Here is a 26,127-nt window from a genome sequence, read left to right as displayed (position 1 = left end):
CTACTGCACCTGTCCTAAAGTCAGCTGAAACCACCAATTTTGACAGGACTGGCCTGGGGGTGTTTATGGGGGTCTCCTGACTCTCCCCTGACCAATGATGTTGGAGGGTAAGAAGGATCGCATCTTGAATTCCAATTCCTGATACTTTTGTTCTCAGGGAAGATATGCCTCCACCGGAGAGGTGTCTGGCAGTGAGTAAAGGTAAATTTAGATGAGCAGTTAATCGGGCAGATTATCCGGAATGACCATTCCTGCGAACGCTCGTTCCTGACAATCTGCCCCTCTAAAGGTGCAGCAAATTACCCGATGAATGAGCGAAACGCATGCACCTGAATTATCGTTTCTGGGCAGCGGATCATGCTGTCTAAAACAATGCAGCTTTATGAGGACGAGCAATCGCAATAGCTCTGGAGGTAATCGCAGCTTGTCAATGTAGCACTTTACCTCCACTTAACGAGCAGCCGACTGTCAGAAGGAATAATTCTAAATCCACCTTAACTCCCCTTGGCCTAGCATGCATGTGTATGGGAGGAGTGAAGAGGAATAGCTGTCAGCCGAACAAGCGTTCAGCCAACAGCCATTGAAGATGGGCAGCTTAAGATTTATTGGGAACCTATGCTTTGTAATGAGCTTATTGCTAACTTGTGGTCAAAACTGATACTTTATGATCCATTCTTGATAATTAGAATCGTCAGATGACTAATAAGCAGAGACCTTTAGTTGTCTGGTTTATGCAACCCCTTTTAGTATTCCCTACTAGGAAATTATTAAAGGGGTTATCGGGTTCAGAGCTGAACGTGGACATATTCCTTTCTTCCCCCCCACTCAGCCCCTCTGACATGAGCATAGGAGCATTTCATGCTGCTGCTGCTGGTGACGTCACCGGACAACCCCTTTAATCTCCTATGAACACATTTTTGCTTACTCATAAGTTTAGGCAAACTGTATGCCTACCTCATTTTTATGTAGGCAATATATACAGATATATCCATGTGAATAAAAATAATCTCCATTATTATTTCAGCGGACCTTAAGCAAATGCATAAGCACAATGAAGATGCTTACCAAAATCCTGAAGTTAATGCCTATCAAGATAAACGGGCAGCTGTTGCAATGGACACCAGTCTGGCTGATAATATATCATCTACTGGCAAGATACCAGGTAGATCAATGCTGTTTTCCATCTAAGGCAGGGGCATGAATTTCCATTTATTAAAAAGAGACAAGTTTTGCAGCATTGCTGGGCACATGACAACCAAGAAGAGGCCATTCCATGGATGAAGTAGCATTGCAGTTGCCAGTGCATCACTAGTATATTAAAGATATAAGCCCACAAGTTTGTTATGTAGGATGTATTGTCTTGTAAAATAAACTAGTCACAACCAAAGTGTAACACAGATCAGCATGGTATATGTTGTGGAACCAGGTTATATGTAAATGTCCTTCACATTCACAGCACTTCACTTGTCCTTCACTCCATCTACTACCACATAGTAGATGGAGCTGTGTATTGTCAGCATCGGAGCTGCACCTGAACAGCTGATCGGTGGGGGTGCAAATTGTCAGACCCCTGCTGATCTGATATTTAATGGATAGGCCATCAATATAAAAACCCTGGAAAAGCCACTTAATGACACCACTTTTAGGGTACTTTCACACTAGCGGCAGGGGGCTCCGGCATGCTGTTCCAGCGGGTGAACAGCCTGTCGTATCCGTCCTGCTGCTAGTTCACGTATGCCCCCGGACTGCCACTCCGTCCCCTTTGACGATAATGGGGGTGGAGTTCCGGCAGCAGCATGGCAGTGCACACCGAGAGGCAGCTGGCAGTCTGGGGGCACGCGTGAACTAGCGACAGGACGGATCCGACAGGCTGTTCACCCACTGGAACAGCCTGCCAAAGTCCCCTGCTGCTAGTGTAAAACTAGCCTTACAAAGTTACAGGCAATTTCTAAGTAGATATCGCAACTGTTACTTTTTTTTTTTTTTTTCTCACTGATTCATGATTCTATAGATATCCTCGAGACTTTCACTTGCTTTTCATTGTCAGGATTCTCATTTGCAAATAATTCCCAATTTGCAAGAGGAAATGTATTTTCGGAGCCACCAACTGATCAGCAGGTGCAGCAACAAGAATCTTACAAGAACTTCTTACGCCAACAGGTGACTAGTTACTGTATATGTTCTCCTAGCACAGTTAATGCACAGCCAAACAGTAACCATTGTCAGTTATGGTAAACTTGATTTTTGTTTCTGAGCTATTGCGTAGCATATTTTGGACTGAATTAAAGGAAGGACACATTGGGCACATGCTAAGAAAATGTGGAGAGGTGGCCATAGTGCTTGTAGTGAGTAATTCTCTACACTGCATTGACATGTGCAGTACAGGATGCTTCTGCCTCCTTTTTCATTCATTACATGATTGTTATATGATTATTGGGAATTTGCTAAGAGATTTGAGTTGCTGGTTCAAGAATGAGATCAGCTCTGATTGTCACAATTTTTGCAATAAAGTCAGAAAATGTATAGTTACACTATCCCTCACCCCTCAAAGATCTGGTGTTAAGACATGCACTGTGAAAAATGGTTAATGAAATGATAATAAATATACAGTTTTGATAAATTAGCAAATCGTACTGCCAACTGAAACCATAGTCGTGCAAACCTCAGTAAATACTAGTGACGTGACCTTGATGATGGATGCCTAATCGGAAATAAGAAACTTCTGTCTGATACAGATTGAAGAGAAGAGACGAAAAGAAGAGGAGGAACGCGAACAAATTCGTCTTGAAGAAGAAAGAGAAGAAAAACGCCTAGCTGAACAGAGGGCCAAGATTCAACGAGAATTTGAAGAAGAGCAAAATAGAAAGAAAATGAAGGAGGAAGAGGTAATGGAATATTGAGCAAAGTTCAAAGTTACTAGTAACAAATCTCTCCCCACGGAGTTGTATAGAGTGGTAGTGTGCATGCTCGACTGTCCCTCCAATCAGGGCCCCCCCCCCCCCCCCCCCCAGACACTTGCTACCTATCATTGTGGATAGGAGATAAGTGGCCATTTTGGGAACAACCCCTTATATCTATTAATGTAAATTTTCTGATATTGTAAGTTAGTTCTATTATTTTTTAGCAACGGCAAAAAAATGAGGAACTGGTTCGTCTGGCTGATGAAAGGCGGAAAGAAGCTGAAAGAAAAAGGAAAGAAGAGGAAGCAAAACATGAAGAAGGACTGAAACGATTATATGAGCAGGAGGAGAGAGCAGCTAATGTAGCTGAAGAGCAAGAGAGGGTGAGTGGGAACATAAAACCCTTGTATCTTCGCCTTTCTCTCTGGCTGATTATGCTATAGATTTCATCTGAAAAGTAACAAGTTACAAGGTGCAAGCAGTTCGAATTCTTATTATTTATACTGGATCCCCATTCAGTGCTCTGCTCATTATATCCACATCCTAAGATGATATAAAACAGTAAAAGCAACAATATGGCACTATAGTACTAAAGCAGGGATGCTCAACCTGCGGCCCTCCAGCTGTTGCAAAAGTACAACTTCTAGCATGCCTGGACAGCCTTTCAGCTATTAAGGCATGCTGGGAGTTGTAGTTTTGCAACAGCTGGAGGGCCGCAGGTTGAGTATTCCTCTACTAAAGTATAACAACACGGTAAACTTGCAAAATACTTAAGGGAGTTGTCCAACTTAAGCTCTTTTTTTATTTTATTTTTTTAAACCATAGCAGGACTCTGGGAGAAAGGGGGAGGTCTGGAGGGGGAGTATTAGGGTAGGTCATCAATATCGTGACACTGCACAACCCTTTTAACGCTCTTTCATTACGGCTGCCTAAAGGAAACAGAGCACTCTACACCGTTGATGCAGCCAATGAAGGAAAACTGTATGTGCCTCTGATATGGCTGCCATTAGGAAACTTTTTAAAAATACCTACCACCTTTAAAAATTGTAATACATATTGTGTATGTCTTTTAAAGGCTTATGTTAAGCTAAAATCAAACACATGGTACATTGCCATTCAGTTCCTCATCTTTCGTTAAAGACAGTCTCCTATGAGAATGAAGCTGTGATGTGCGTGCGTGGCCACCACTCATTCCCTGGGACTGCTGGAGATAGACAGGCACTATACAGTTCTACACAAGTGGAAATTAGTAGGGAAGCCCCTTTAATAGCACACAAAGTGCTGTTAGACCTCTTTGGTAGGGTGACCTGCAGTGATTTTCCACTTGTATAATACTACTGGATTTTCTTTTACAGCCTCCAAGGCAGCCTTCACCAGTGATCCCAACTTTACAGCACAAGCTCTCGTCTCGTACACAGAGGCCACCAACTGCAGAGAGTGAAGTGTCTATCCAGTCACGTGTATGTTTTCTTCATATCAAATGTTCAGTTACAAAAACTACAGCTATTCCAGTAATTACTGTAGAAAAAAAAATGATTTGTGGATCAAAACTCAAAGGGGTATTCCGATCTCAGACATGGGTGGCAAATCATTAGGATATGCCCCCACTGTCTGATAGGTGCAGGTCCCAACTCTGGCACCAACACCTATTTCATAAACACAGCCAAAAACAAAGCCAGCAAAGTGGTGGCTGGCAGTGCCGGGTCTGTCCACCACCAAGCGTTCCCATTGGCCCGCCGAAAGTAGCCGAGTGGTGCGCTCAGCTATTTTCAGAATCCCCTTAGAAATGAATTGGAGCACACACAGTGCTTGTGCGGCAACCGCTTCCATTTAGTTCTATTAGGCCGACGTAAAATGGCCTATTTTTGGCACTCCTATAGAAATGAATGAAGGGGATCTGCGAATGCCGCCTGTGTTTACGAGATACAATGGGAGCATATCCTAGCAATATGACCCATTTTCTAAAATGGGAAAACCCCTTTAATCTCTAGAGGAGGAGATCCACCTGCTTATTCCTTAATCATACTGCAAATGTCACCATCTCCCAGATGGTTGTTTTACACTATAGAAGACTAATATCTTGTTCGATCTATTTTATAAAATAGGGTGAGCCACAGTCCAGGGCAGTTTCTCCACCGGTCCCAGCTAGAAGAAATCAGCTGAGAGCTTATGGTAAGTATTGCAAATCTTACAGGAGGAAATTGTGACTAAATATCACAATTGTAAGAGAGCCATCCAGAAGTTAGAGATAATATATACTTTGTGTTGCAGAGTATAAATAACAAAAAAAAATACATGTTTTTATTATGCTTGTTGCATCTCTAGGAGCATCTCTTGCTGTGATGGGTTTATTTTTCTGTTTGCCCTGTTAGGACCAGTTTGGCTTGTAGTGATTCTCCAGTGTGGCTCTGTGCAGTTCAGAAAAAGAACTGCAAGTATGTTGCATGTAAATGATGGCGAGCCTGAAGGCACCCATATATATGCCACAAACATGAAAGGTAGCTGTGTTCCAGTTTTCACCAGAGGACTTAAGAAAGACTCTAGTGCAGTGATGGCTAACATTGGCACTCCACCTGTGGTGAAACTACGACTCCCAGCATGCTCCATTTATTTCTATAGAGTTCTGAGAGCAACCAAGCAAGGAGGGCATCTTGGGAGTTGTAGTTTTACCACAGCTGGAGTGCCAAGGGTAGCCGTCACTGCTCTAGTGGAAGCTAAGTGTCACAAAGGTGATTAAGCATTTGTCACCTTGAAGTGAAATGCAACTGTCATCCAGGTACAATGGGCAGGCCCGTCATTGCCCTAGGGATTCACATTACAGGGGCTTTCTCCCTCATTTGGTTTCTGACAAGAGGAGAAGCCTTACCAACCAGTTTGGAACCAGCTTGTCCTAAGCTTTTTAGATTTGTTTGTACGTAGAGTGAAGCTATTTAGTATTTGCATTGTGTTTGCTTTTCTCGCCCAGTTTCCTTGGGGGACACAGAAGACCTTGGGTATAGCTCATCTCCCTAGGAGGCGTGACACTAAGAAAAAACTGTTAAGCCCCTCCTCCACAGCTATACCCTCAGCCTGGAGAGAGAGGCTGCCAGTTTTTAGCTTAGTGTCCAAGGAGGCAAGACACTCCCTGCTACTGCAGGGCTGTTTTCTCCTTGTTTAAATTTTGATTTTCCCGCGGCCGGCATCTGGCTGAGCACGATGCTCCAACGATTCCGGCCGGCCGTCGGCGACTTCCGGTCGGCCGGGCGCCGCAAATTTTGGCCCAGGCTTCGGGCCTACTGGGCCGCATTCCGGCGCTCCACCCGGGCCCCTGACTTCCGGTCCGCGGGGTGGGCTTCCGCGGCCGGTTTGTCCGGGCAGTCCGCTCCGGTTTCCTGTGCGGCCCCGGTCAGCCGGGTGCCGCAGAAAATTTAGGCCCCGGCTTCACGGCCTGCTAGGCCGCAATCTTCCGGCCTCTGTTGAGGGGGCGGGAACTTCTCCGGGCGCGAATCCTTCCCGCCTGGAGGTTCCCCGCCCCCAGGGGATCACGGCGCCGCCTCCTCCTCCCTTCCAGGTTGGTTGGCTGTTAACCCTTCGGGTACCGGCGGCTCCCGATGGGCCTATATGGCTGGCGCCCCTCCCCCCTCTACTTCTATGCTGGGCACCTGTATGGTGGCACTTCTTTCTGCCTCAGTGAGGCTATTTTTTATTTAGAAATGCATAAAATGGTTAACTAATGGATATCTTGTGCGCTGCGCAGGACGCTGCAGCCTTATCTCGGTAGCGCCGCCTGTATGCGTGCTCCTTCCATGAGCGGCATTGTGTCGCACTCCCCGGCTGGTGCATGTTTCCCTTCTAAGTGGTTCTTGCCCTCTCCGGGATACAGCGCTGGCCAAGTGCATGCGCTCTCTTTTTTTCTGTAGGCAGAGTTCGTCACCCTCCAGCTATGGTGCCTGCCATGTGCAGACAACCCCTTCCTAGGCGGGATACTGCACTCTCTCGGGTTGCAGGCTTGCCTGGTGCATGACCCCCCGCTTAGGTGGAATACTGCACTCTCACCGAATACGGTGTTGGCCATGTGCACGAGAACTCTGCACTCATTGGATTCGCTGCAGGCCATGTGCACAACCCCCTTCCATAGGCGGAATGCTGCACTCATTGGATTCGTTGCCGGTCTTGTGCATGTCCTCCTTCCATAGGTGGAATCTGCACTCTCACCAGATACGGTGTTAGTCTGGTGCACGACCCCCTTCCATAGGGGAACGCTGCACTTTCACTGGATTCACTGCCGGCCATGTGCGTGATTCCTTTCCATAGGCGAAACGCTGCACTCACTGGATTTGATACCGGCCATGTGCATGACCCCCTTCCGTAGGCGGAATGCTGCACTCACTGGATTCGCTGACGGTCTTGTGCATGACCCCCTTCCATAGGCGGAATGCTGCACTCACTGGATTCGCTGCCGGTCTTGTGCATGACCCCCTTCCATAGGCGGAATGCTGCACTCACTGGATTCGCTGCCGGTCTTGTGCATGACCCCCTTCCATAGGCGGAATGCTGCACTCACTGGATTGCTGCCGGTCTTGTGCATGACCCCCTTCCAGGGGGGGGGAGTGCTGCACTCACTGGATTTGCTGCCGGTCTTGTGCATGACCCCCTTCCTTAGGCGGAATACTGCACTTCATTGGTTATGGTGCTGGGCAGCCGGCCATGTGCATAACCCCCTTCCATAGGCGGTATGCTGCATTCTCATTGGATTCGCTGCCGGCCTTGGGCATGCCTTCGTCCCTCAAGCGCCATGCATACGCCCTCACTGACTGGGGTCGTTCTCTCGCTGGTAAGTTGCTGGCCGCGTGCATGACCCCCTTCCATGGTGGGATGCTTGCAACTCACTAAATCCACTGCCGGCCATATACATGTTCCCCCTTCCGTGGGCGGTGTACGGCACTCTTACTGGATTCGCTGCCGGCCATGGGCATGTCTCCTTTCCTCAGGCAACATACACACACTCTCACTGACTGTATTTGTTCTCTCGCCAGTGTGCTGCTGGCCAGGTGCCTGACCCCCATCCATGGCGGGGTGCTCGCATTCTCCCTGGTTGCATTACTGGCCATGGGCATGGCTCCCCCTTCTGGGCAGCATACTGCACTCTCACCAGATACGTTGCTGGCCTCTAAGATGGGTGGAATGCTTGCACTCCCATTGGATACGGTGCTGGCCTTGTGCGTGACCACCCCTCATTCCATGGGTGGACTTTTTGTGCGCTCACAGGACTCACAACTGTCCTTGTATATGCTGTGCTGGACTTGTACTTGTCCCCATTCATTGGCGGAGTAGTTGTACTCTCACAAAATTCGGTGTTTGGTGGATTATTGCACACTCACTTAATGCTAGGATTACCCTGTGCATGTCCACTTTTCACTAGGTGGACGTCCTGCTGGATGCGGTGTGGCCATGTGCATGGCCCTCTTCTGGGCGGAATATGGTATGTCTTACTTCTCTGAAGTAGGTGCTGGTCTTGGGCATCACCCCCTTGTGGGGCGGGCTTTGCACGCTTGCTGCCCGCAATGTTTGCCAAGTACATTGCCCTCTCTTCTGGGCGGACTGCTTGCGTTCCGTCGCATGCCATACTAGTCCTTTGTGTATGTCCCCCCTTCCGGTTGCACTTTGCACTTCCGTGGATTCTGTGGGACTCTGTGGCTGGCCCTCTTTGCTGTTTGACTATTTCGCAGTGGGCGGACGCTCTTGGGCACTCTGTGCGTTGTTGGGCTGTGTATGCCTTCTCCTTCCGTAGGTGGGTTGGCTTTCTCACTGCTTATGGGGCTGCTTGTACGTATGCCTCCATTCTTCCTGCGACTTGACGTTTTTCTCTTGGGATACGGTGATTGCCGCCGGCCTGGCATTCTTCTCTGAAGAGATCTTTCTGTTCACCTGGCCTGGACGGGCTCTATTGCTCTCTACTGCAGCGAGCTGGGTGGTATCCATTCTCTGTTCAGAGGGTATATTTGGTGTTTCCGTTGTGACGGTATCCACCATATTCGTTGGCCCTTCCGCCTGGGGAGTGTTTGTGGTTCCTAGATGTGTACCCATTAGTTAACCTGTGGCATTGCTTCCCAGCGCAAGCGGTCACATGGTCGAGAGTGCTGTCTCCAGCGTCCCTCGCAGTCTACGTTGGCTCTGGCGGGATTACGGTTCCCTCGCCTGTTGCCTTTCCTCCTCTTGGATGCGTTTTGGTTTGAGTCCTTCCTGTTGGCACCCTCCGTGCTTCAGTTTGTTTTGCTACCAGGTTCTAGCCGCTCTTTTCGAGCAGGTCGCCCAACTTCTCTTGGTTGCTCGATTACCCAGGTCTCAGGGACCTCCACTTTCGATTCGTTAGGGTATTCGCCTTCTGCGAATTGGTGAGCCGGACATCTCGGAGTAGCGGAGTTCTGCTTTTGAGCGGTCCTGTGGCTTCCCTGTTGCCCGCTCCTCCTTGCGGTTGGAGGCTGTCATCCGTCTTCTCGGCTATTTTTCTCTCGACGGCTCTGTTTTGGCTTCTCCGGGGTCAGTTTTACTCCGATGTGGCTTCTGCCCCGGCCAGGCTTCAGGGGCTGTTCCTTCACTGCCCTCCCCCCTGGGGAGACCATGGTTGTTCATATGGATGGTCCCGGTGTTCCTTATGACCTCGTACTGTCTCCATGGTTCACACTGGCTGTACTAGCTGTGTGCCTATTACCGGGTTTGCCGCATTCTGTCCTCCCGCTGGGTGCAGATTACTTTTACCATTCTGGGCGATGGTCCTACTTGGACTTTACCTTCTCGGTAACCTGGCGGGCCTACTTTCTTCTGTCAAGATTACCCTTCAGGCCCCCACTCCGGGACTGTAGAACACCACCTTCTTGTGGTGGCTACAACGACAAGGACTTTAGCCTGACTTGTCCTGGAGTCTGTTGGATACTGGCCGGGTCCCTTTCGGTTCCTTCCGTTTGTCCATCTGCTCCCCCACTCCGCGTGGATTCGGGACGGCGTTGCTCGGGGGCCGACGGGACCAGTTTTCCCGACCTTTTTGCCCGTGTCACTGATTTGCGCTTACTCGCATTGGGTTTCCTCCCGTCTGCCCAGACGAGTCCAGCGAGCACACTAGTGTTAGCTCCCGGCCGTGCTTCGTCCAGGTTCTGTTGTCTGACTTAGGGTCTTCCCTGGGGTTCTTTAGGAAGCTGGTCATTCACCCAATTCTGCCTTTCTCTTCCCATGATTCGGTCTTCTCCAGTCTGGCCTGGACCTGCGACTGGGACTCTGTTACTTGAAGTGTCTGCGGTTTTTTGTTTGGACGTCTCCGACTCTTGTCGACGCCCGGTCTCTTGTTTCCAGGAGGTCCGCGCCAAGGTTAACGGCTCCTGGGTGCTTTCCTCCGCTTTAACCAAATGGCTATTGCTGTGGTTACTGCTCAAGGGCAGGGTTCTGTTTTTTTGGTGTCACCGTTCATTTCACCAGAGCGGTTGGTGCCTCCGGGGCCAGAGGCCTTGGGCTTCAGCCATGTCATTGTGCAGGGTGGCCACGGTCTTCCTTGCACTCTTTACCAGGTTCTCCTGAGTGCGTACTCTGGCTTCGGCGGCGGCTGCTGCCTTGGGCCGCCTGGTTTTTGCAGGCGGCATTTCCTTGCTGCCTTCGGGTGCTTCGCCTTGGTGCTGTGGTCCCTCCCCTCTTGGACTGCTTTTGAACGTCCCAAGGTCTTCTGTGTCCCCCAAGGAAACTGGGCGAGAAAACGAGATTTTTGTATTACTTACCAGTAAAATCTCTTTCTCGCTCTTTCCTTGGGGGACACAGCACCCACCCATTCTTTGGTTTTCTCTGCACGGTTTCCGAGTTGTTTTACCCGTTGGGTAGTTGGCTTGTTGGTTCCACTTTTGGACTTTGCCTTTTTTCACTACTTGGACACGCAACTGGCAGCCTCTCTCTCCAGGCTGAGGGTATAGCTGTGGAGGAGGGGCTTAACAGTTTTTTCTTAGTGTCACGCCTCCTAGGGAGATGAGCTATACCCAAGGTCTTCTGTGTCCCCCAAGGAAAGAGCGAGAAAGAGATTTTACTGGTAAGTAATACAAAAATCTCGTTTTTTCCCACCAGATGAGAAGAAGAGCGTGATCAGTGAGCTGACTGAATTGAGGAAGCAGCTGAGAAGTGAGCAGAGACGCCTAGAGGGCCGACTACAAGATACAGAGCGAGATAATGATTCATTACCTTCCATGAGCGGGTACTGTATTCTGTATGTTCACCTCATAGTCACCATTAGACCGGAAAGCACTAGACCACAGGGTTCAAATTGGTATTTTAAAAACTGTTACTTTTGTGTATGTTAGAATTCATTTTGTGGATACCTTGCTGTGTTGTACAGTTCTAATATTAAAGAGTAACATAGTAACCTAGTACATAAGGCCGAAAAAAGACATCTGTCCATCCAGTTCGGCCTGTTATCCTGCAAGTTGATCCAGAGGAAGGCAAAAAAAATAACCCTGTGAGGTAGAAGCCAATTTTCCTCACTTTAGGGGAATAAAAAATTCCTTCCCCACTCCAATCAGGCAATCAGAATAACTCCCTGGATCAACGACCCCTCTCTAGTAGCTATAGCCTGTAATATTATTAAGCTCCAGAAATACATCCAGGCCCCTCTTGAATTCCTTTAGTGAACTCACCATCACCACCTCCTCAGGCAGAGAGTTCCATAGTCTCACTGCTCTTACCGTAAAGAATCCTTTTCTATGTTTATGTACAAACCTTCTTTCCTCCAGACGCAGAGGATGTCCCCTCGTCACAGTCCTGGGGATAAATAGATGATGGGATGGATCTCTGTACTGACCCCTGATATATTTATACATATTAATTAGATCTCCTCTCAGTCGTCTTTTTTTCTAAAGTGAATAGCCCTAATTTTGATAATCTTTCCGGGTACTGTAGTTGCCCCATTCCAGTTATTACTTTAGTTGCCCTCCTCTGGACCTTCTCCAGCTCTGCTATGTCTGTCTTGTTTACAGGAGCCCAGAACTGTACACAGTACTCCATGTGTGGTCTGACTATCGATTTGTAAAGTGGTAGGACTATGTTCTTATCACGGGCATCTATGCCCCTTCTGATGCAACCCATTATCTTATTGGCCTTGGCAGCAGCTGCATGACACTGGTTTTTGCAGCTTAGTTTGCTGTTTATAAAAATTCCTACATCCTTTTCCATGTCAGTATTACCGAGTGTTGTATCATTTAGTATGTACGGGTGACTTGCATTATTCCTTCCCATGTGCATAACTTTACATTTGTCAGTGTTAAACCTCATCTGCCACTTATCTGCCCAAGCCTCCAATCTATCCAGATCCCTCTGTAGTGGTATACTGTCCTCATCAGTGTAAATTACTTTACACAATTTAGTGTCATCTGCGAAAATTGATACTTTACTAGGCAAGCCTTCTACAAGATCATTAATAAATATATTGAAGAGAATAGGGCCCAATACTGACCCCTGAGGTACTCCACTAGTGACGGTGACCCAATCTGAGTATGTACCGTTAATAACCACCCTCTTTTTTCTATCACTGAGCCAGTTACTTACCCACATACAGACGTTTTCTCCCAGTCCGAGCAGTCTCATTTTATATACTAACCTTTTATGTGGTACAGTTTTAAATGCTTTGCAGAAGTCCAGATATACGACATCTATTGAATCGCCGCTGTCAAGTCTAGAACTTAACTCCAAATAGAAAATGATAAAATTAGTTTGGCATGACCGATCCCTCATGAAGCCATGCTAATATGGCGTTATTTGCTCATTTCCGTTGAGATGCTCTAAGATAGCATCTCTCAGAAAACCTTCAAACAGCTTACCCACAACAGATGTTAAACTTACCGGCCTTTAGTTTCCAGGCTCTGTTTTTGGACCCTTTTTGAATATTAGCACCACATTTGCCATGCGCCAATCCTGTGGGACATTCCCTGTCAATATAGAGTCCGCAAATATCAGAAATAAGGGTCTGGCTATGACATTACTTCTCATTTAGGATACGAGGGTGTATGCCAATCCGGTCCTGGCGATTTGTCTATTTTAATCTTTTTAAGTCGCTGTTGCACTTCTTCCTGGGTCAGACAGGACACTTTTAATGGGGAATTTATTTTTACATTCTGCATGTCATCTGACAATTTCTTTTCCTCAGTGAATACATTGGAGAAAAAAATATTTAACAGCTTTGCTTTCTCCTCGTCGCTCTCTGCAACTCCCCCCTCATTACTCTTTAAAGGCCCACACCTTTAGATTTATACTTTTTAACATTTATATAATTGAAGAACATTTTAGGGTTAGTTTTACTCTCTTTGGCAATTAATCTCTCGGTCTCTAGTTTGGCCGCTTTTATTTGTTTTTTACATGTTCTATTTTTTTCCTTAAAGTTTTTCAGTGCTTCAGTGCTACCCTCCTGTTTTAGTGATTTTTATGCTTTCTTTTTGTCATGTATTGCTTTCTTTACAGTTCTGTTTATCCACATTGGTTTCTTTTTGTTCCTTAACCTTTTATTCCCGTACGGTATTTACCTCTCACAATGAGATTTTAGGATGTTTTTAAAGATATCCCATTTTGTGGCTGTATTTTTATTTTTGAGGACTTTGTCCCAGTTAGTTAGGCCTATGGCCTCTCTTAGTTGGCTAAATTTAGCTTTTTTGAAGTTTGATATTTTTGTTCCTCCCTGTAGAAACGCTCTTTTGATTAATAATTGGAAGGTTATTACTTTATGGTCACTATTTCCCAGGTGTCCCCCAACCTGCACGTCTGTTCTTCTGTCAGGCTTATTGGTTAATACTAATTTCCAGTATGGCCGTCCCTCTAGTCGGGTCCTGAACCAGTTGGGAGAGGTAATTGTCTTTGGTTATTGCCAAGAACTTGTTTCCCTCATGAGATATACAAGTTTCAGTTTCCCAGTCTATATCTGGGTAGTTGAAGTCCCCCATAATAACCACCTCATTATGATTTGCCGCCTCGTCTATCTCGTTTAGTAGTAGATTTTCTGTGGACTCTGGTATATTAGGTGGTTTATAGTAAACTCCTATTAGTAATTTATTGTTGTTTTTAGCTCCATGTATCTCTACCCACAGTGACTCCACATGTTTATGTCCCTCACTTATATCTTCACGGACTGTGGGCTTTAGACAGGACTTTACATAAAGGAGAACCCCTCTCCGGGTTTGACGATCCTTTCTAAACAGACTGTATCCTTGTACGTTAACCGCCCAGTCATAGCTATCATCCAGCCATGTCTCAGTTATTCCCACTATGTCATAGTTCTCCTCACACATCACTAATTCCAGTTCCCCAGTTTTATTAGTCAGGCTTCTGGCATTAGTATACATATAATTAAGAGGTTTATGTATATTTTTTACCCTACACCTTTCCTTCTGAACTGTCCTAGTCCCTCCTTCCATTCCTCCCCCAGTCCCACTACCTTGCTCCTGGTCTCTATCTGCACTATCTTCCCCTCCTATAGTGTAATTACCCCCCCCCCCCCAGTCCCTAGTTTAAACACTCCTCCAACCTTCTAGCCATTTTTCTCCCCCAGCACAGCTGCCCCTTCCCCATTGAGGTGCAGCCCGTCCCTTTGATAGAGCCTGTAGCCGATAGAGAAGTCGGCCCAGTTCTCCAGGAACCCAAACTCCTCCTTCCTACACCAGTTCTTGAGCCACTTGTTAATCTCCCTAATCTCCCACTGCCTTTCTTGTGTGGCTCGTGGTACAGGCAGTATTTCGGAAAATACTACCTTTGAGGTTCTTGCCCTAAGCTTTTGACCTAAATCCCTGAAATCATTTTTAAGGACTCTCCACCTACCTCTAACTTTGTCATTAGACCGGAAAGCACTAGACCACAGGGTTCAAATTGGTATTTTAAAAACTGTTACTTTTGTGTATGTTAGAATTCATTTTGTGGATACCTTGCTGTGTTGTACAGTTCTAATATTAAAGAGTACTGTCTGGTGGGTGGAAATTTAATATAACCCTTACTGGTAGTTTTTGCGTGGTACCACAGCATGGCCATTGTTCATCCTCTGTGCAGGCTTCTGGTGGATGTAGATTAGAATGCTGTCCCAGGCCAGATGTCTAAGGGCTGCAGTGGTGTAATACTGGAAACTAGGGATATGCGTTTTGGCTTCCCTTATCGTATGTATTGCCCTTTCTGCAAACATGGGATGGTGGTGGAAATGAAAGGATTTTGGAGTTGCTTTTTGGTCTTTTCCTTAAAGGGACACTGACAGGCACAATTAGCATATTTAGGTATATATATGTCAGTACAGGTCTTATAAAGTCCTATTAAAATCATCTAAGTATCCCCCCCTGTCCACCTTATAAATACCGAAATATAAAGTTTTATAACCTGCTTGTCCGGTCACAAATCTGCCCAAGGGGCGGCGTTTCATGTCAAAATGCGCCCAGCCAGCTGCTCCCAACTGCCGTTCTGAAGCCCCGCCCAGCTCATCAATATTCACTTCGCTGGGCGGCGGCTACAACTCTCCGGCGTCAAGATCCTGCGCACGGCCCATTCAATCCTCTGGGCACGTCCTCTGTCCAATCTTCAGCGCATGCGCCCGGCCGAGGTCAGATCGCGCCTGCGTACAGAGCGCTGCAGCCCCTGCTTTATGCGCATGCGCCGACCAGTTGAGTCGGGAGAGTTGTAGCCGCCGCCCAGCGAAATGAGTATTGATGAGCTGGGCGGGGCTTCAGAACGGCAGTTGGGAGCGGCTGGCTGGGCGCATTTTGAGATTAAACGCCGCCCCTTGGGCAGATTGGTGACCGGACAAGCAAGTTATAAAACTTTATATTTCGGTATTTATAAGGTGGACAGGGGGGATACTTAGATGATTTTTATAGACTTTATAAGACCTTTATAAGACCTAAATATGCTAATTGGGCCTGTCGGTGTCCCTTTAATCCTACTAAACCTAAATTCCAAGGTTACCTTTGATAATGGTTTTGTACAACATTCCAGCTTTTGTGTGTTGTCATGGGACTTTCTGCACATAGAAATACATTTGCTAGTGCTTTTTTTTTTTTTAACATGTGAACTTGTGTCACAATATATTCACTTCATATTTCAGAAGAAGAAGGGAGAGGAGTTCAGCGGATGTCTTTGACCTGGCCAGACAGAAGCTTCAAGCAACTGTAAGGAGGCCGTCTTTAAAGGGCCTGGATAGTGTGAATATTCAGAACATCAGAGAGTTCAATGACCTTAAGTACAGGGGTAAGTACAACACAGCAGACATCCACACATCCATTTACCCTCACTTTGACTAATGCAGAATATTTAAATTACAATCCATATTTTATTTTTGTTCTTTTGATGAGGTTGTTAGATGTATATATTAATGTATAACGTCCATAGCAGCGGCCCAGCAATAGACAGACTTGCTAATCAGCTCTTCAGTTTTGAAGTACAGTTGAAACCAGAAGTTTACATACTGTACACTATATAAAAAGACACATACGCATGTTTTTCTCAATATCTGACATAAAATCTGAATGAACCTTTCCTGTTTTTGGTCAATTAGGATTACCATAATTATTATTTGCTAAATGCCAGAATAATATGAGACAGAGAATGTTTTAAAGGCATTTTTATTACTTTCTGCAATGTCAAAAGTTTGCATACACTTATATTACTATGCCTTTAAACAATTCTGGACTGCCCATATGATGATGTCATGTGTTTGGAAGCTTCTGTTAGGTTTGTTGGCAACATCTGAGTTAATTAGAGACACATCTGTGGATGTATTTAAATGAACACCTGAAACACACTGCTTCTTTGTGTAGCATCATGGGAAACTGTAAAGAAATCAGCCAAGATATCAGGAAGAGAATTGTGGACTTGCACAACCTCGGGGGCAATTTCAAGATACCTGAAGGTGCCTCGTTCATCTGTACCATTATACGCAAGTACAAACAAGATGGGAATGTCCAGCCATCATACCGCTCAGGAAGGGGACGGGTTCTGTGTCCCAGAGATTAACGTGCTTTGGTCCGACATGTGAATATAAGGCCAAGAACAAAAGCAAAAGGCCTTGTGAAGATGATGGTGGAAGCTGGTAAGATTGTGTCAATATCCACAGTGAAACGAGTACTGTACCAACATGGGCTGAAAGGTCACTCTGCCAGGAAGAAGTCATTACTCCAAAAGAAACCTAAAAAAGCCAGTTTAATGTTTGCAAATGCACACAGGAACAAAGACCTACATTTTTGGAGACATGTCCTGTGGTCTGACGAAATTAAAATTGAACTTTTTCGTTACGTTTGGCGGAAAAAGGGAGAAGCTTGGAAGCTTAAGAACACCATCCCAACTATGAAAGACGGGGGTGGCAGCATCATGTTGTGGGGTTGTATTGCTGCAGGAGGGACTGATGCACTGCACAAAATAGATGGCATCATGAGGAAAGAAGATTATGTGGAAATACTGAAGCAACATCTCAAGACATTAGCCAGAAAGTTAAAGCTTGGGCGGAAATGGGTCTTCCAAATAGACAATGACCTGAAGCATACTGCTGAACTGGTTACAAAGTGGCTTAAAGGGAACCTGTCACCGGGATTTTGTGTATAGAGCTGAGGACATGGGTTGCTAGATGGCCGCTAGGACATCCACAATACCCAGTCCCCATAACTCTGTGTGCTTTTATTGCTTTAAAAAAAACGATTTGATACATATGCAAATTAACCCGAGATGAGTCCCGTATGTGAGATGAGTCAGGGACAGGACTAATCTCAGGTTAATTTGCATATGTATCAAATCGTTTTTTTTCCCCACAATAAAAGCACACAGAGCTATGGGGACTGAGTATTGTGGATGTGCTAGCGGCCATCTAGCAGCCCATGTCCCCAGCTCTATGCACAAAAACCTGGTGACAGGTTCCCTTTAAGGATAACAAAGTCAATGTTTTGGAGTGGCCATCACAAAGCCTTGATCTCAATTCTATTGAAAATCTATGAGCAAAGCTGAAAAGGCAGGTGCGAGCAAGGCGACCAACAAGCATGGCTCAGTTACACTAGTTTTGTCAGGAGGAATGGGCCCAAATTCCAACCAACTATTGTAAGAAGCTTGTGGAAGGATGTCCAAAACATTTGATCCAAGTCATACAGTTTAAGGGCAATGGTACCAAATATTAATGAAATTCATGTAAACTTTTGACTTGGTTTTATGGAATTTTTATTACTTTCTACATTCTCTCTCTCTCTCTCTCATATTATTCTGGCATTTGGCAAATAATAATTATGATATTCGTATCTGACCAAAAACAGGAAAGGTTAAATGTCAGATATTGAGAAAAACATGCATATGTGTCTTTTTATATAGGTCTTCTGGTGGGGGCGGAGCTTGGTCATGTGACAATATGGCCGCTTAACCCGTCATCTCCGTGGATGAGCCAAAACGAACAAATATACACAAAATAAGTACTTTAATATACTTACTGACTCCCGGTCTCCTGTGATGTCGAAGGGGAAGAAAAGTGAGCGGGTACCGCGCCGCATTTCAGAGTTAGTCACAGCAACGAACTCTCCACAAGATGGCACCGGTCCCTCACAAAACAGCCTAACAATGGCTGTTATTAATGAATCCAGCGGGGGGCAGCAGTAACAGTAAAATGCCGATATTAACTCCAAACAAATCGGCTATTATCCCTAAAACCACACTTCTACCCCAGATAATAAATTAGAAAGAGAAAAAAAACTAAAGGATACTAACCTTTTCTCTTCAAACCCCTACGAACACCAACGAACCTGGAAGAAAACACAATATACCCTCCCAAAACTCCTCAAAATACTCTCCAAGCCATGATATGTCGCTAAACAAACAACCCATTATAGAAAACATACTGAAAGAAATGCTAACTCTATGCTCGCGTACCTCCCACATAGAAAACAAAATGGAGGAATTTATCACCGCCCATAACGACCTAACAGACGCATACAACAATACAAATTCTGAGATAAAATGGCTGAAGGAAAAAATTACAGATCTAGAAGACAGATCGTGCAGAAATAATGTAAAGATAAGAGGAATACCTGAAGAAGTTGACCCCCCCCCCCCCAATTTAGAAAACTACGTACAACAACTTCTGAAATCGATTCTACCTACACGTGACAATATGCTACTCATAATTGATCGAGCACACCAGATACCCAAATCTAAATCTGCGCCTCCAAACGCTCCAAGAGATGTGCTAACTAGAATACATTTTACCACATAAAAGATCAACTTGTACAGGAAAACAGAAGAAGGAAAGCCCTACCTGAGCCATATCAAAATTTTTCTGGATCTTCTAGCAAGAAAAGATCTGTCTAACATCACCAGTGTTCTCCGGGAGAACGAAATCGGATACAAATGGGGCTTCCCTTAAAAAAAAGAAGATACTACATATATAATAAGAAACCAAGAAGAAGGGGACAGCTACTACAACAATGGAACCTAACGCAGGCTTTCAAACAAACACCAGCCCAAAACATAACCCCCCAAAAAATTAAACAAGAATGGAAGATAGTCGGAAAGAGGAAATCACTCCTAAAACATTGCAACTAACCAATCTAATAACACCACCAAATGGCACTAATCCGCCCAACCTGATCTCTCCGCCACACAGATTATATGCCTACTATAGGTAATATAAACTATAACCGTTTATATTTGCATTTATTCTTATGTTATGTAATATTTCTCATTATATTTTAAGATAATAATTCCCTATGGTTGGACATGCCCATACTCAACACGAACACTCAATATACTGTCCTGCAAGATAAGTAGATATACACCACTACACACACTAATTGAAGATACATACAATATATAAAAAGGTAAATCTATTCCCTTTTTGTTTATTTATTTTTTAAGAAAAAATAAATAAATATGACTATAACCATTACCTCTATTAATGCTAAAGGCCTAAATTGTCCCACTAAACGTTTCTAAGGCTACTTTCACACTTGCGTTTTTCTTTTCCGGCGTAGAGTTCCGTCACAGGGGCTCTATACCGGAAAAGAACTGATCAGTTTTATCCCCATGCATTCTGAATGGAGAGTAATCCGTTCAGTTTGCATCAGGATGTCTTCAGTTCAGTCGTTTTGACTGATCAGGCAAAAGAGAAAACAGCAGCATGCTACGGTTTTCTCTCCAGCGAAAAAAACGGAAGACTTGCCTGAACGCCGGATTCAGCATTTTTTCCCATAGGAATGTTATAGTGCCGGATCCGGCATTCAGAATACCGGAATGCCGGATCCGTCGTTCCGGCTTGCGCATGCGCAGATCAGTAAAAATGTGAAAACATGTACAAGACGGATCCGTCGGTCCGCATGACAAGCGGAGAGACGGATCCGTCCTTGCAATGCATTTGTGAGACGGATCCGCATCCGGATGCGTCTCATAAATGCTTTCAGTCAGCGGCAGATCGGCTGATCCGGCAGGCAGTTCCGACGACGGAACTGCGCTCCGGATCACACTGCCGCAAGTGTGAAAGTAGCCTTACTGTGGAACGAGGCAATGTCTCAGAAACTGAAAAAAGGCACTGGGCTCAAATAGAAGAGAATTTTTAAAATCAGACCCCATTACTATACTTAAAACAATTAATCCACAAAAAAGGAACAACACAAATCCATATTAAGTATAAAGGCCACACAAACCATCTGGGAAAATCTATGTCAATAAATATCCTATATCTAACAAAATTAATATACACTAATTTCCTATTGGATAAATCAAAACAATCTGTCCAGATATCAATCTTTCCAACTGGGAAAAAAACTGAATTAAAAAAAATTAAAGACTTAACCGACCCAAATAACCTAAAACAGACTTCTACAAATATTTAAGAATCGGACATTCTTTTCCCCAAATCTGATGTAACGACCCAATTTTTCCTAAATCTGCGTTTACATTTTTCTCTACTCAAAATCCTATAACGAAAGGTATTTATAACTTCTATGCTGATATTAATAACATTGAAAATAATCTAAAGAATAAATATCTACTACTATTGGAAAGAGACCTGGGAACAACCTATTCCTCCAAAAACTGGAGATCTGCGTTTAACTGGACTAATGAAATATTTAAAGGAATGTGAACTCTCACGAGAAATACTTCTGAGATGGCTTCTAACACCAGTAAAGCTAAACCACATTGACCCCAGCTACTCTGATCTATGCTGGAAAAATTGTGGAGCTCAAGGAACCTATCTACATCTATGGTGGTCATGCCCAAGAATTCAAACATTTTGGAAAACGGTATTTGAAAAACTAAACAAGATGCTACATATGAACTTTCAACCATCTCCAGACTTACCCTTATGTTTTCTACCAAATCAACTTATTCCACAACATGCCAAAACAGTAGGATCCCATATAATACTAGCCGCAAGAAGCCTCATAGCACAAAAATTGAAAAGGATCTCAGAAGTATGGACATCGGTCTCACACGCATACAGTATGGAAATTAAGTTTACATCATATTTACTATCTTTGAGAAAAACTGAAAAATATTGATCTTTATGGAACCCGAACTATCTAAGTACCATACCAAACTGATCTTCCCTTAATCATAGATATTTTTCCAGACTAATGTTGATATTATTTACGTGTTATATCTATATTATAAAAATATATAATAACTAATCCTTAAATATTTAAGATAAATATATATGTGGGTGTGTGCACATAATGTGTACGCATGTACACTATTGTCTTTACAAATATATTGTGCGTATTATATATAGATATATATGTCTAGATGTGTGTATATATGGGCATGTGTGCATGCATATATGTGGACAATCTAAGATGGATTTTTTGAATATGTATAAATACATGTGTGTGGATGTGGGTGTGCGTTTTTACACATATGCGCATATATTCGAACTGTTATTTAGTTATGTTACTTAATGCCTGAGCACATGTTGATATCAATATTTATCAATGTTATTAACTATTCATTAACTCATATCGACATGTCCAACCTACCCCCCTATCCCTCTTATTAATTTTAATATCACTTGAGTGATTTATAACTTATATACTTATTTGTAGTTAATGTATGTATATGTATGTGGGATATTCACGAGTGTGTATGTGTATATGCACATATACCGTATACCGGAAAACGCCCCTGCGTCTCATGGGGCGAATACTAATGAAGCACTTCCATTTTGGAATTGCTTCATTAGGACCAGGAAGCGGTGAAGGGTCTGTACTCATCGCTTCCTGGTCCACCTCTTGGCTGTCTGCTGTGCAGAGCTGTGCACCATGTGACCTCACTGTGCGCAGCCTTCACAGCTGACAGCCGAGAACCAGAAAGAAGAGAGCGCACGCTGGTGCTGAGGAGCGGTGGCGTCCAGGAGCAGGAGTGGTAAGTTATTTTCTCGCCCATATTCATTGGGGGACACAGAGACCTTGGGTATAGCTATGTCCTCTAGGAGGCGTTGACACTAGATAAAGCTGTTAGCTCCTCCCCTGGTAGCTATACCCCCTCCAGCCTGGAGAGAGAGCTTCAGTTTTCTCTAGTGTCAATAGGAGGCAAGACCTCCCTGCTCTGCAGGGATCTCCTGAAGATTTTATTTTTTTCCTTCCTTTTCAGATGGGACAACAGTGGTCGCCTCGCCTCCCTGTTCTCCCGGGGTCGAGTTGCGCCAGTGCCGATTCCGCACTGCTGCCTCCCCCACAGAAGACAAAGTGGATCAGGGCAGCCTCGCTCCCCTGCATCCCGCCAGCCAAGGGGTCACCTAGGTCCGCCAAAGAGAAGACCCTCCCGCCATACCAGACGCCTGCCACTCCGGTGCCAGCTGCTGAGGAGGTGACCCTGCTGGAAAAGGTGACCTTGAGGGTCCACTTCGGGAGGGTGAAGAGAAGAGGATGAGAGAGGTGAGTACATGGGACTAGGTGAGTATGAAGACCTCTTCCCCCTCCCTCCATCTTTGACAGTCTGGGTCGCCCTATGGTTAACGGCCAGGGGGCTTTAATCAACTATGACAAGACCCCTAAAAGAGAGAAGGGGTTAATCCGGCGGGCGCCATGCGACACGCGGTCCCCCTTTCACTTGCCCTCTAGGCCGACTGTTTCCGGCTCTTAGAGGGTTAATGTATCTTCTCCCCGGGCACCTCCGGCAAAAGACTGGGCGCAGTCCGTCTCCACTGGCTGCAGTATCCTTTAATTTACTCTTTCGGGAGCAGGCGTCACGCACGCAGCTCCGAAAGGGTTAACGCCCCTGGCTGTTCGCGGACATCTGACCCCTTGCGGTAGTCTCGCGCCGAGGGGCACTTACTTAACATGGACCTCCAGCTGTCACGATTCCGGCCGCGGGGTGAACATCCCGGTCCTCCGGGCGCCGCTGCAAATTTAGGCCCCGGCTTCTCTTGGGGCCTATAGGCTTCCTTCCCCTGTTGTCATCCCGGCCGCGGTGCGGCTTCTCAGGCGGGATGTGTGTCGCGCTCCGCTCCGGGTCCCTCCACCCTCCGGCTGACTTCAGTACAGAGGGGGAGGGTCCGGGGTGGCTGTGCATCGGTACTTTAGGCCCTGGTTTCGCGACCTGCTAGGCCGCGACTCAGAGGGGGAGGGTGGCGGGCTGGCGCGAATTCTTCCCGCCTAGCTGCCGCTGCCCCGCCCCCATCAGCACCGCCCCTGGACCTAATGTCGTTATTGGTTAACCCTTTCCGGCCAGCCACTTCTGTTGGGCCAGCTCCGGATTATCAGGGGTTGGATGGCCTGGGAAACATAAAATTGCTTATTGCACTGTTAACCCCTTCCTGCCTCTTATCCACTTGAGGCTAGGCAGACCAGTTTAAAAAAAAAAAAAAAAAAAAAAGAGGTTAAATGAAGCTGGAAATAAATGTCTACCTCCATTCAGGCCCTACTCCCCTCAGTCATGTCCACTCTGACTGTGCGGCACAAAAATGGGCCCGTGTCCTGCCCCGGACATGTGACGACCTCTCTTACCGTAGTTTCCCACTCCGCCCTCTGGGCCGTTTGGTTGATAATCCTCCACCTGCGTAGTCCAGTGGAGGACCTCTGACAGTTCCCAACCCACCCTCAGGGGAAGCTTGGTTGATTCTTTCCACCGGTGCAATGCAGTTGAGGACCGCTGCAGTTACCAATCCACCCTCCGGGGTCATTGGTCATGATTCTCCACCTGCTCAATACAGCGGAGAGCCTCTGGAACTCCCATTCCACCCTCCGGGGTAGTTTGGTTGATAATTCTCCACCTGTTCAATACAGTGGAGAGCCTCCGCAATTCCCAATTCACCCTCCGGGGTCGTTTGGTTGATAATTCTCCACCGGCTCAATACAGTGGAGAACCTCTGGAATTCCCATTCCACCCTCCGGGGTCGTTTGGTTGGTAGTTCTCTACCTGTTCGATACAGCGGAGAGCCTCCACAATTCCTAATCCACCCTCCGGGGTTGTTTGGTTGATAATTCTCCGCCTGCTCAATACAGCGGAGAACCTCTGGAATTCCCATTCCACCCTCTGGGGTCGTTTGGTTGATAACTCTCCACCTTCGCAACTCACAGGAGGACAGCTGAAGTATTCCCGTAATTCTCCACCTGCGCAATTCAGTTAAGGATCTCTGCGGGATCCCAATCCATCCTCCGGTGCCGTTTGGTCGATATTCTCTACCTGAGCCATACTGTGGAGAACCTCTGGAATTCCCAATCCACCCCATGGGGTCGTTTGGTTGATAATTCCCCACCTGCGCGATTCCAGTGGGGGGAAAAGACTGGAAATTCCCAATCCACCCTCTAGGGTTGTTGGGTTGATCATTTTCCGCGGGTTCCTTTTGTATACGGGACCTCTGTTCCCAATCCACCCCCAGGTAGTTTGGTTGATAAGCCCCAACTGCGCAGTCCGCGACTGCTAGGGGCGATTTTCTAATGCATATACCTGCGCGCAAGCGGACCACAGCAGGTCGACTTCTCCTCGATATCTCCACACCCCCTCCCTTCCTCCCAGGGTCACGCTCGGGTGCACCCTCTCTCACGGGAGTGGGTCCGCCCGAAGTGGGGGGTGAGGAGAATCACTGATTCGGGCCTTGACGTGAATCCGAATCAATCTCCTTAGGTTGCGTCTACGGTGGCCAGTGGCACTTGTCGGGGGCATTACCCCCTTCCTTAGGCGGTATAGTTGCACCACTACGATACGGTGTTCACCTTTATACTTTGTCCCCTGCCATGGGTGGACTAGGTACAATAACACTATTTTCAGTGCATTCCCCCTTCTGTAGGTGGCGGAATTGTACCTCCACTGGGTTCTGTACCTGCCGTGTTCATTAGCTCCTTCCATTGGTGGAGCGATTCCATTCTCACTGGTCACAAGGGGTACTGTATCCATTACCTCCTGTCTCGGGTGCTAATTGCTCTCCCATAGGGTACAGGATTGCCATATGCACTAGTTTTCACCGTGGATATTAACCCCCCTTCTGGTGGGGTGTCTGCCTGTGGCACCAGTTTGGATACGGTCCGACTGTCGCACTATCCTTCCTTAGGCGGAGTGTTGCGCGTCATTGTTCTTACTACTTGCCTTACCCTCTTTCGCTAGTGATCACTAGAGGGGGAGTATCTGTACATCTTCAGATTCTGCAATTCCACGGCTCTAGGTGCCTGCGCTTATTTCATTGGGGGCGTGGCGACAGTCGGTACTTGACGGTGCTCGGTACACTTACTCTAGTACTATATGAGTTCCGCCAGTGCATACGTGGCTATTCCTCATTGTGTTCCTTGGAGCTGGTTTTGGGCAGGATTATAACTCCTGCCCAAACCCACTTGTGTCCTAGGGGCTCCCATCTCTATGGGTTTCCATTGTCCCAATCGGGAACGGTGTTGTCCGCATCAGTAGTGGTGCGTACACCATTGCACATATCTGGTTTGCGTGCCGACGGGCCAAGTGTTACACTGACTCCTTACTCTCTTCCACCATTCCTGATGTGGGAAGTGTTTGGGTTGGCACTCTGGTTTAGCTTTGCAGCCTATTCAGCCTGTGCGGGTACTAGCGTTCGCAGTCGCTACAGTGGGGCATTCTATCAGGTAGGGGTTCTACCCTGACGCTTGCTGGGCAGTTGTTCCTGTTCAGCGCCCTTCCCGGGTGGAGCGTTTAAAGTTAGCTCTCCTTCCCTGGGGCGGTATGGTACCGTGGCTTCTACCGGATTCCTCTACGGTATGGGGGTCCTGTAGTAGCCATTGCGTAATCTGGCTCCTCCTGTACGGCTCCTTCGTCAGTTGACGGATTCTTCTGT

General features: G+C 46.2%; 1 protein-coding gene across 3 annotated transcripts in view; it reads left to right on the top strand.

Annotated features, from left to right (window-relative positions):
- Nucleotides 1-26,127, top strand: part of CSPP1 (centrosome and spindle pole associated protein 1) — a 102,623-nt gene that overhangs the window by 63,711 nt on the left and 12,785 nt on the right. For 2 of the 3 annotated variants that reach the window (XM_044293030.1, XM_044293029.1), the window contains 8 exons: nucleotides 1,025-1,162; nucleotides 2,048-2,160; nucleotides 2,736-2,885; nucleotides 3,125-3,283; nucleotides 4,256-4,360; nucleotides 5,006-5,072; nucleotides 10,980-11,106; nucleotides 15,973-16,115. In XM_044293030.1, the coding sequence (XP_044148965.1) occupies nucleotides 1,025-1,162; nucleotides 2,048-2,160; nucleotides 2,736-2,885; nucleotides 3,125-3,283; nucleotides 4,256-4,360; nucleotides 5,006-5,072; nucleotides 10,980-11,106; nucleotides 15,973-16,115 (1,002 nt within the window). Of the gene's footprint in view, nucleotides 1-1,024; nucleotides 1,163-2,011; nucleotides 2,161-2,735; nucleotides 2,886-3,124; nucleotides 3,284-4,255; nucleotides 4,361-5,005; nucleotides 5,073-10,979; nucleotides 11,107-15,972; nucleotides 16,116-26,127 lie in introns of all 3 variants that reach the window. The other variant, XM_044293028.1, reaches the window with a different exon arrangement.

This window comes from Bufo gargarizans, chromosome 5 (genome assembly GCF_014858855.1).
Source record: "Bufo gargarizans isolate SCDJY-AF-19 chromosome 5, ASM1485885v1, whole genome shotgun sequence".
NCBI lineage: Eukaryota > Metazoa > Chordata > Amphibia > Anura > Bufonidae > Bufo > Bufo gargarizans.
Note: the sequence above shows the minus strand (reverse complement) of the source record. Positions and strands in the feature narration are given on the sequence as shown.